The 12,104-nt window shown below is 45.2% G+C and overlaps 1 protein-coding gene across 1 annotated transcript; it reads left to right on the top strand.

Moving 5' to 3' along the window:
- Nucleotides 1–460: 460 nt before the first annotated feature.
- LOC113051649 (cytochrome P450 2K6-like) lies at nt 461–10,206 on the top strand. Its single transcript, XM_026215568.1, has 9 exons — nt 461–700; nt 2,605–2,767; nt 2,883–3,032; nt 3,115–3,275; nt 3,360–3,539; nt 3,628–3,769; nt 3,945–4,129; nt 9,798–9,939; nt 10,019–10,206. The coding sequence occupies exons 1-9, from the start codon at nt 491–493 to the stop codon at nt 10,204–10,206; spliced, it is 1,521 nt and encodes a 506-aa protein (XP_026071353.1). The 5' UTR covers nt 461–490.
- The last annotated feature ends 1,898 nt before the right edge of the window (nt 10,207–12,104 follow it).

The raw sequence follows: 12,104 nt of genomic DNA, 5'->3' as shown, positions 1-12,104 counted from the left end.
AATATCAAAATGCTGTTAGGGAAGCACAGTTTAAATATATGTCTGATTTAATTGCACAAAACTCTCAGAGACCAAAGGCTCTCTTTAGCACAATTTATGCCCTTCTAAATCCCTCCACTAATGTTTTATCTGAGGTACTGTACTTATCAACAGGCTGTTCTGTATAGGACCAAGATAAAATAAATTATAATAAAATGGATGTTCTTACACCAGAAAGATATATAAAACATCTCTTTATCTGGATTCATTGACAAAATTGGAAAGCAGCAATATTTTAAATTATAATTAAGGTTAGTCAAGATGTTAAATTACCGAACCTATGACAGTGATGTGATGTTTCCTCATTTAGATCTGATCCAAATACTTTGTTTCCGTGCAAAGGTTACATCTTATGGCTCCTCCTATATAGTACATAAGAACAGGACTACAACGCACATCAGACCTAATCGAATGATTGCTCTGTGCAGGTGTATGGTAGATCTCTCTGACTATGGCTTTTATTGAAACATTACTCTCGCAGGGCTCTGGCACAGGTACAGTTTTAGGTGCCCTACTGTTGTGTTTGGTTATTTACCTGTTCTCTATCAGCTACAGCTCTCGGGATGAGGGTAACAATTATCCTCCGGGACCCAAACCACTGCCACTTCTGGGGAACCTGCACATACTCAACCTCAAGAAAACCTACATGAGTCTTTGTGAGGTAAGCAAAAATGTTTCAGACAACTGATTTTATCTTTGATGATTTTACATAGGGTTCTAACTTTTACCTGTAAACAGGCATATATTTCATCAAGGTTATGAATGGATCTCAGGCATTTTCCAAAATAAGACAGACGGACGGACGGAAGGAACAGATAGATAGATAGATAGATAGATAGATAGATGGAAGGATAGATAAATAAAGATAGATTGACAGACAGACGGACGGACGGACGGACGGACGGACGGACGGACGGACGGACAGACAGACAGACAGACAGACAGACAGACAGACAGACAGATAGATAGATAGACAATGTCAATTTATTTATATAGCAACTGTAAAAACAACTGTTCTTCAATACAATTTAAATGAAATTACTGGAGTAATATATTCTAGTTTTCTAACACCTGTAAGAAGCCTGGCAGCGCCATTCTGTTCCATTGGAAGATAAGCCAAAGAGGACTGATTAATGCCCATATAAAGGGAGTTACAGTAGTCTAATCTTGTTGAGATGAAGGCCTTAATCACTTTTTCAAAGTCCTTAAAAGAAAGAAATGGTTTTACCTTGGCTAGGACTCTGAGATTTAAAAAAAAAAAAAAAAAAAAAAAAAAAACAAACAACCACAGAACTAATCTATTTTTTCAAATTTGAGAAAGCTATCAAAAACACACCCAAATTCTTCACTAATGATTCAACAAATGGAAACAGCGGACCAATATCTAAGCAAGAGAAGCTAGAGGCTTCTGATAATTCAATAACTATAATGTCAGTTTTGTTTTCATTGAGATGAAGAAAATTTACAGACATCCAAGCCTTCACATCAGCAAGACAAGCGAACACAATATCCATACCCCTCTTATCAGATTCCAGGGGCAGATAAATCTGCGTACTGTCCGCATAACAATTAAATTAAATATTGTGCTTTTTAAAAATTGACCCCAGAGGAAACATATACAGTGAAAACAACATTGGAGCAAGGATAGAGCATTGCAGGAACACACTCTGCCTCAGAGGTGAGGTCAACGAAGCATTGGATGTTATTCTGGCCAATCTGTAAAATCCATGCATGTGCTGGCTCCAGGATCCTGATTTAGATGACAGAAGCCACTTGAGCTTAACCATGTTACCTCCACATCCTCCCCATCTCCTGTGGCGTTTCCTCCCCGGTAAAAGGCACGGCACGTGGCACAAATAATCAAGTATAGGTGTCAATGATGGCAGTGGAACAAACTAAGTACCACTTTGGACATAATTAAGTAGCTTTTCTGTGATATATTTTATGTGAAGCAGAGTTTGTCTATCATTCATTAATAGTGATGAAGCATTTCAAAAAATAACAAACATAAAACATAATAAAATAAACAAACGCGAAGACGCACCAGGCAGCGAACGGCAAGCCATACACATTGGTGCCATCATGCTAGAGCCATAGATAGACAGATAGATAGATAGATCTGGTTGGTAACCATTTTATTAAAGCAATAAAGCATTCAATATTTTATCATAGCTAAAAAATCTATCTTCTCATCAATGCCCTTTAGACTACATTGTCAATAGAGTATTCCATCTTGTATCTTATTGCTTAGATGGTACACATGCCAATTAAGCATTCGCTGCCACACTTTTTTCACACAATTTTCAAAAAAGATAAATAGGTCACCTATTTCTCATACTGAGTAGGGTAAGGGTCAATGGCCATGAATGGTTGTAGAGATGGGCATTGTGCCAGCAGGCAAATGCACATAAGTAGAGAATATTGTCTAAGAAGGGAAGCTGTGGAAAGCTCTCTGGATCCTGTGTTCTAACAATACTTTCTGTTATAAACCCACCAGACAGACCACAGATGAGATGATGCCGATAAATTATATATTTCAATAGCTCCATCTTTTCTTTCTTACAGCTGTCAAAACAATATGGGTCAGTTTACACAGTGCACTTTGGCCCCAAAAAAGTATTAATATTGTCAGGATACAAGACTGTCAAACAGGCACTAGTGAACCTTTCAGAGGAGTTTGGAGACAGAGATGTTACACCCATATTTCATGATTTCAACCAGGGATATGGTAAGAAGGATTTCACAACTTCAGACGATCAGTTAATAAACACTTTGTTTTCTGTAGATGTAAATGTCAAATTAATTCAGCACTTTGAATTAATGTTTAAATGATTCTTCTGTAGGGATCGTGTTTTCCAATGGTGAAAACTGGAGGGAAATGAGACGCTTTGCTCTTTCTAGCCTGCGAGACTTTGGAATGGGCAAGAGAAGAAGTGAAGAGATTATCACTGAAGAAACAAAATATTTAAAAGAGGAATTTGAGAAGTTTGAAGGTAAGACTGCAAGGTAAAAATACGAGATGATGCTGTGACTGAAACAGATTTGAGTGTTAACATCATCTTCATCCATGTGCAGGAAAACCATTTGAAACAACTCTGCCAGCTGCCATGGCTGTTTCAAATGTCATCTCTGACATCATCTTCAGCACCAGATTTGAGTATAGCAACACCAAGTTACATCACATTGTCCAACGAAGTCACGAAAACACAAGGTTGTTTGGATCTACTTCAGTTCAGGTGCCCAGATATTTCTAATGCATTATTTTGTAGTGTATATATACATTGCTCAATGGTACATTATGCAGTTTTACTTATTTGCAGCTCTACAACATGTTTCCTTGGATTCGTCCTTTTGTGGCCAATCAGAAACGTATTGTGAACAATGTCAAAGAAGCATTCAAACAAAGCGAAGAAATAATAAAAGGTCTGAAAAAGACTCTGAACCCTCTGGACCCCAGAGGAATCGCTGACTGTTTCCTGATACGACAGCAAAAAGAGGAGGTACTGCTCATAGTTTTTAATTAAATCAATTTGCTATTACATTCTGACATCTCATTTTCTTGGCTTTCACCGTTAATGATTTCTGTAGGAATCTGGCAAAACAGACTCTTTGTACAATTCAATGAATTTACATTGTACAATAAACAACTTATTTGGTGCTGGTACTGACACTACGGCCACAACACTACGCTGGAGTCTTCTGCTCATGGCCAAATACCCTGAAATACAAGGTATGGCTGCATCTAAAACCAGGAGTATTGCATTATTTTATAACAATTTGAATTACTGTATGCAAGTCTGCACATCTAATTACTGTATATACCATGCAAAGTGTCAACCATAGTCAAATATGCAGTAATTATGTTATAAACTCATACTGTGGTCTTTTATGTTCATTTCATGTAGCCAGGGTTCAAGATGAGATTGACCGAGTGATCGGTGGACGTCAGCCAGTGGTGGAAGACAGAAAGATCTTACCTTATACAGACGCTGTGATCCATGAAACCCAGAGATTTGCAAACGTATTACCTCTCAATTCCCCTCATCAGACCACCTGTGATGTTCACCTGAATGGATACCTCATCAAGAAGGTCTGGCTCCAGTAAGAAAATGCTGTCATGACTTAGGTCTGTGTTGCTATATTTTTGTCTTGTTGTCTGTGTGTCTAGTCTCAGAACACATGGGTTTTGTTTTGACAGCTCATGTGCTCTGCTGTCAGTGTTTCTTCCCCCTCCCACTCGTTACCCTTAATTCCCTGTGTTCCGTCACACCTGTAGCCACTCCTTCCTCATTAGCTCTCCTCTATTTTAGTTCCTCTCGTGCTCTGTCTTTTGTCAGACCGTTGTGATTGTTTTGTGCTTCGAGTGTGATTGTTTCAACCTGTCTGCCTAGTCCTGCCTTGTTGTGTTTTTGGATTCGTGTTCTTTCCCCGGGTACTGCTCTTATCAGTCTAGACTGGTTCTGCCTCCGGTCCCTGCCTCACCTCTCTTTTGGATCTTCTGAGACCTGACCCCCAGCTCCTCTCTGCACTCTGTCCTTTCCTTCAGGGATTTTGGTGTGACTTGACGCTGCGTCCCCCAACGACGCTCTGGTGGATGAGACCTGACGTTGCGTCACAGAAGACGCTTGGACTGGTCCCCGCTGAGAGGTCTCTTTTGTTCTACTCTGAGGAGTTGCCATTCTTCTGTTTTTTCCTGTTTGCCCAGTGTGGGCTAATAAACTCTGTTACCTGCATCTGAGTCCCGCGTATACCTGACAGAACGGTCTGACCAAGATGGATTCAGCAGGTGCAGACCAAGTAAGAGTCGCAGTCAGTCAACAAGGCATTCTTCTGGGACAGCATTCCAGCCAGTTGACCACCACCTCTAGGGAGGTTGAGGGCCTCACAGCCCAGGTAGCGGACCTCAATCTCCAGATTCAGAGGCTCCAGCTTGAAGCCTTGGCCAGCAGATCGGCTACTCGTTCTGAGCCTGAACCCCATGCCAATTGTCCACCGCCATATGATGGGGACCCTAACTCCTGCCGTGCCTTTCTGTCCCAATGTTCTCTGGTCTTCGCCCTCCAGCCTCGGCGCTATGTTACTGAGGAGTCCCAAGTCGCATTCGTGATCACCCTCTTGAAAGGAAAGGCCCGGGACTGGGCAACAGCTGTGTGGGATGCCCGTGCTCCATTCTGTGCCACTTTCCAGGACTTCAGGGCAGAGATGATCAAACTGTTTGACCGCTCTGTTCAGGGCGATGAGGCAGCTGCCCAGTTAGCGCGGTTGAGCCAGGGCAGGCAATCAGTCACCGATTACTCCATCCAGTTCAGAACTCTGGCAGCCTCCTGTGACTGGAATGAGGCAGCGTTGCGTGCAAGGTTTCGGGAAGGTTTGGATGATGACATCCAGGATGAGATCGCCACTCAAGATCTACCGCAGAGTCTTGACATCCTTGTGGATCTGGCCCTCCGTGTGGAGGGGCGCCTTCAGCGTAGACATCAGCGGCGTGGTGCTCAGTCCCCCTGGATGCTCGTGGAGGGCGTTCCTAGTAGTGCTTCCACCTCCTTGTCACCGTCAACAGACCCTGAGCCTATGCAAGTGGGGCGTCTTCGCCTCACCCCTAAAGAGAAGCAGGATCGTCTGACTCGGGGCCTGTGTCTGTACTGCGGGAAGCCGGGCCATCGAGCTATCCAGTGCCCGTTAAAAGCCAGAGCCCATCAGTAGTCCGGGGGATCCTGGTGGGTGCTACTCCTCATGTCGACTCCCCCATCTCTCGTACCATGTTAAAGGTCTCGATTCAGCACAAGGACTCCTTTCATTCCTGTTCTGCACTTGTTGACTCTGGTGCTGAGGGCAACTTCCTGGATGCCTCTGTTGCAGCACGGTGGGGTATTCCTACTATTCCTCTTCCTTCTCCTATTTCTGTTCGCTCCCTAAATGGTCTCCTCATCTCTTCCATCACCCATTCCACTACCCCTGTAAGTTTGACTGTGTCCGGCAATCACTGTGAGGTAATTGAGTTGTACCTCCTAGATTCCCCGGGTGCTCCTGTTGTCCTTGGGCACCCGTGGCTGGTGCAGCACAACCCTCATGTGGATTGGTCCGGCAATTCTGTGTTCTCTTGGAGTCAGTCATGTCTTGCGTCTTGTCTTGGTTCTGCTTTGTCTCCTGGCTCTGTGTCTCCTGTTTTTCAGGTTGAGGAGGGTGATCTTGCCGGGGTCCCGGAGGGGTACCGTGATCTTTGTCAGGTCTTCAGCAAGTCCCGGGCCACATCCCTGCCTCCTCATCGGCCGTATGACTGTGCCATCAACCTCCTCCCAGGCACTTCTCCGCCCAAGGGTCGTTTGTATTCCTTGTCTAGTCCTGAGAGAGAGGCCATGGACAAGTATATTCAGGACTCCTTAAATGCCGGCCTCATCCGGCCCTCTTCCTCACCTGCTGGGGCTGGGTTCTTCTTTGTTAAGAAGAAGGATGGCTCCCTGCGACCCTGCATTGACTACCGTGGCCTCAATGACATCACTGTAAAAAACCGGTATCCTCTGCCTTTGATGTCATCAGCCTTTGAGTTGTTACAGGGAGCCAAGGTCTTTACCAAGCTAGACCTCCGTAATGCCTACCACTTGATCCGTATACGTGAGGGGGATGAGTGGAAGACAGCATTTAACACCCCGACGGGACACTTTGAATACCGGGTCCTACCCTTTGGGCTTACTAATGCCCCAGCTGTCTTCCAGGCCCTGGTGAACGATGTGTTGAGAGACATGGTGAACAGATTTGTCTTTGTGTACCTTGATGATATTCTCATCTTCTCTCCCTCATTGCAGGTCCACACTCAACATGTCCGTCAGGTGCTACAACGGCTGCTGGAGAACCAGCTGTACGTCAAGGCGGAGAAGTGCGTGTTCCATGCCAAGTCGGTTTCGTTCCTGGGGCATATTATCTCGACGGAGGGGATCAAGGCCGATTCCGCTAAGGTAAGGGCCGTGGCCGAGTGGCCAACCCCTGACTCACGGAAGGCGTTGCAGCGGTTCTTGGGGTTCGCCAACTTCTATAGGCGATTTATCAGGAACTTTAGCCTGGTTGCTGCACCCTTAACTGCACTCACCTCTCCCAAGGTATCGTTCAAATGGAATGTACAAGCTCAGGAGGCCTTTGGTGCTCTTAAGTCCCGTTTCATCTCTGCTCCTGTTCTTTGTCTCCCAGATCCGGAACGGCAATTCATTGTTGAGGTGGATGCTTCTGATGTCGGGGTAGGCGCGGTCCTGTCCCAGCGGTCCCCCAAGGATGGGAAGGTGCATCCTTGCGCCTTCTTTTCTCACCGTCTGAGCCCAGCCGAGCGAAACTATGACATAGGTAACAGGGAGCTGCTGGCAGTCAGGCTGGCCCTGGGGGAGTGGCGCCACTGGTTGGAGGGCGCAGCGTTGCCCTTCTTGGTCTGGACGGATCACAAGAATTTGGAGTATATCCGTTCGGCCAAGAGGTTGAATGCCCGCCAGGCCCGCTGGGCACTTTTTTTTGGGCGGTTTAATTTCTCCCTCTCGTATCGGCCAGGGTCAAAGAATGTTAAACCTGATGCCCTTTCTCGTTTGTTCGAGAATCCCGGTGAGGAGGTGAGCCCCAGTACTATTCTCTCCAGAGAGGTGGTGGTGGGGTCCCTTTCTTGGGATGTCGAACGACGGGTAAGAGAGGCCGTGCGGGAGGGGGAGGTCCCAGGGGGGTGTCCGGGGGGTCGGTTGTTTGTAACGGCTGCGCTGCGTCCTGAGGTCCTTCGGTGGGGTCATGAGTCCAGAGTTGCTTGTCATCCAGGGGTTCGGAGATCGCTGGCTGCCATCCGTCAGCGATTTTGGTGGCCATCCATGGCCCAAGATGTCAGGCAGTTTGTGTTGGCTTGCTCAGTTTGTGCTCAGAATAAGACTTCTAACCAGTCTCCTGTTGGTCTGTTACAGCCTCTACCCATTCCCTCTCGTCCATGGGCTCATCTGGCCCTTGATTTCGTCACTGGCCTTCCCCCGTCGAGGGGTAACACCGTTATTCTGACGGTGGTGGACCGCTTCTCCAAGGCGGCCCATTTTATCCCCTTACCCAAACTCCCCTCCGCCAAGGAGACAGCTCAGGTGGTCGTGGACCACGTCTTCCGGATCCATGGTCTTCCGGTTGATGTGGTCTCCGACAGAGGACCACAATTCGTCTCCCGGTTTTGGAGAGAGTTCTGTAGACAGATCGGGGCCTCTACGAGTCTGTCTTCAGGTTTCCACCCCCAGACCAATGGGCAGGCCGAGCGAGCCAACCAGGATCTTGAGCGTGCTCTCCGCTGCCTAGCATCACAGAGTCCGAGCTCCTGGAGTCAGCAGTTGTCGTGGGTTGAATATGCCCACAATTCCCTCCCGGTGGCGTCTACGGGTATGTCTCCTTTTCAATGTTCTGTTGGCTATCAACCACCCCTTTTCCCTGCACAGGAACCCGAAGCTGCGGTCCCGTCTGCCTTGGCCTTTGTCCGTAGGTGTCGGCGCACCTGGAGGAGGGCTGAGGAGGCCTTGGCCCGGGCTTCCAGACGGATCAAATTGGCGGCTGACCGTCACCGGACTCCGGCTCCCCAGTACGTTTGCGGACAGAAGGTATGGCTTTCCACCAAAGACCTGCCCATCCGGGTGCCTTCTCGTAAGTTGGCACCGAGGTTTATTGGGCCATGTCGCATCACCAAGGTCCTGAGTCCGGTGGCAGTACGGCTCAAGCTTCCTCCCACGCTTGGTCGGGTTCACCCTGTCTTTCACGTGTCCAGGGTTAAGCCTGTGTTTAGATCCCCCCTTAATCCCATTGTCTCTTCCCCCATACCCCCTCCCCCCCTTCGTCTAGTGGATGGTACTCCTGTTTACACTGTGAGAAAGCTTTTGGATGCTAGACGTCGTGGTCGGGGTTTCCAGTATCTAGTGGACTGGGAGGGCTACGGTCCTGAGGAGAGGAGTTGGATTCCGGCTCGGGATATTCTGGACCAGACTCTGATTGAGGACTTCCGCCGGCGACGTAGTGAGACCCTCCGGGTTGCGCCTGGTGGCGCAGCTGGAGGGGGGGGTACTGTCATGACTTAGGTCTGTGTTGCTATATTTTTGTCTTGTTGTCTGTGTGTCTAGTCTCAGAACACATGGGTTTTGTTTTGACAGCTCATGTGCTCTGCTGTCAGTGTTTCTTCCCCCTCCCACTCGTTACCCTTAATTCCCTGTGTTCCGTCACACCTGTAGCCACTCCTTCCTCATTAGCTCTCCTCTATTTTAGTTCCTCTCGTGCTCTGTCTTTTGTCAGACCGTTGTGATTGTTTTGTGCTTCGAGTGTGATTGTTTCAACCTGTCTGCCTAGTCCTGCCTTGTTGTGTTTTTGGATTCGTGTTCTTTCCCCGGGTACTGCTCTTATCAGTCTAGACTGGTTCTGCCTCCGGTCCCTGCCTCACCTCTCTTTTGGATCTTCTGAGACCTGACCCCCAGCTCCTCTCTGCACTCTGTCCTTTCCTTCAGGGATTTTGGTGTGACTTGACGCTGCGTCCCCCAACGACGCTCTGGTGGATGAGACCTGACGTTGCGTCACAGAAGACGCTTGGACTGGTCCCCGCTGAGAGGTCTCTTTTGTTCTACTCTGAGGAGTTGCCATTCTTCTGTTTTTTCCTGTTTGCCCAGTGTGGGCTAATAAACTCTGTTACCTGCATCTGAGTCCCGCGTATACCTGACAAATGCAGTGTTGTTGATTACGTGTTTTCACCATTTATCATTTATCTTCTGTGTTTTGTGCAGGGTACCAGTGTGTGGCCGCTACTGGCATCTGTACTGAGAGATGAAAATGAGTGGGAAACTCCTGACAGCTTCAACCCAAATCATTTCCTAAATGAACAAGGCCAGTTTGTCAAAAGAGATGCCTTCATGCCCTTCTCAGCAGGTGCAGTGAACTTCAAATTCACTACTTATATTGTGCCATCGCAAATGTTTTTTGTTAATCCTTTGCTTGTTTTTCTCAGGCCGCAGGGTTTGTCCTGGAGAGGGTTTGGCCAGAATGGAGCTCTTCTTGTTCTTCACCTCCCTCCTTCAGCATTTCCGCTTCACTCCTCCTCCAGGAGTGTCTGAAGATGAGCTGGATCTCTCACCAGTCGTGGGCTTCACTCTGAACCCGGCCCCCCACAAATTGTGTGCAGTCAAACGGTCTTAAAGCTATATGGATGCTATATAATGTGTGTTACTTTAGTTTTTTTTTCTCCTCACTTGTACCCGTCTTGTCTTGTCTTGTCTTGAAATACCATACATAACTCGTTTATGAACACTAACTTAACAACAATAATAATAATAATAAATTATAACCACTATCAGTTCCTCCCTTCCGTCCAATCTGTCAGAGTTGAGTTGGTCCACAACAAGTACGCACATGTGTCAATTTTTTAACGGCTACAGAAAATGAATCAAAATGGACAGACGTCAATAGAGTGGTTTTGCAAAAAGAAAGTTAAAGACAGACAAGGACTCTAGATGTTTAGCTAAAATTCAAAATGTTCCAGGGATCTAAGTTTTTTTTTTTTTTTTAAATGAGTGAAGAATGAGCTCAGGGCGACAATGACACAGAAGCGATTGACTGTACTCTCCCTGTTTACCATTGAAGTTAAAGTTAAAACATTACCATCTACAGCCGCTAGAGGGCGATCTATGCTGCTCAGTGCTCCTGTAGTCCAGCACTGAAAACATAGAGCGCCCTCTCGCGGCTGTAGATGGTAATGTTTTCTCTTGGTTCTTGGTTAATAAATGCGACTTATTGTCCAGTGCGACTTCTATATGTTTTTTTCCTTGTCATGATGTATTTTTCGACTGATGCGACTTATACTTAGGTGCAACTTATAGTCCGAAAAATACACTTTTGAGGTAGGGCCAAGGGGCACCACACTGTCTTAATACGACCCTGGCTGTCAATGTCCTTAATAGTGCTTGACTGATTTGCTTTGTAGGAAGTCCTTCAAAGATTCATCCTGTTGCACCCTCTATAGGACCGGAGACTAGTCGACGTCAAGCTGTTTCTTTGAAACTTAAAATATTGCATTTTGAGAATTGAGAAGGCAAACTTATGAATGTTAATGATGACAGTGTTTATTAAAAATGGTCAAATGTATGCCATAATGCAAAAAGGAATTTACATTGTAATCTTGTGTACTGTATCACTAAATTAACCTTGTGAAAAATCTTAGTATTTGTCATTTTCTTTTATATTAAATATGTCTTATGCAAAGGAATTGTGTTCTGCAGTTGCTTCATTTTCATTTAGATTTTTTATTATCGTTCACCCACTAATGACTAATTTCTGCAATAATTAACTAAATTTAGCAATACTAATCTACTTTACTTTCCATCTCAAAATCCAGAAATGTGAGTCCATTATGTAATAAAGATAAACCAGCTGTTGTCAGGTAATAATTATCTTCAGTTAAGTTCTTGAATGACTTTGTTTTTTACTATTATTGTTATTGCAAATTTATAAATACTGAATGACTTCTACAGAACAGAATAACTCCACTGTTGTTTGTTCTAAATATTTTTCAACATATAGTATGTGTTATGCAGAAGAAAGAGAGAAAACTGAGTGGGAAAATGATCAAATGTAACACTTACATTATTACACTTAATTATCAAATGATATTTTTCTCTAATATTCTATATTATACCCACATTTTTGTACTCAAATCCAATCAAATTCATTAAAAGATAAATCTTTGTATCTTAATTACCCCTAAATTCTACATACTGTATTAGTACCTTAAAGGTATATTAGCGTATTTGGGAAGGGTGTCACCTGTCTTCAAAAAAAAAACAAAAAAAAAACACACATAATATTCTACTATTTTATGCCATTATTCATCTTGAGCTTTTGTGTTCTTAAACCTGTTAGCACTCGTACGTAAAAATCAAAACATGATGTTTACGGCCTCCATGTTCCTGTCAACCTTTTACACAGTTAGTAATTAAAACAAATCATCCTCAGACAGGTGAAGGTATAGCCATGGGAAAGGAGGTTGAATGTCAACACTTCTTCTTTCAGTATTGCAGCAACACAAAGGTATTTAAGTC

The sequence above is a fragment of the Carassius auratus genome, chromosome 3 (assembly GCF_003368295.1).
Source record: "Carassius auratus strain Wakin chromosome 3, ASM336829v1, whole genome shotgun sequence".
NCBI lineage: Eukaryota > Metazoa > Chordata > Actinopteri > Cypriniformes > Cyprinidae > Carassius > Carassius auratus.
This window is presented reverse-complemented; position numbering and strand designations above follow the sequence as displayed.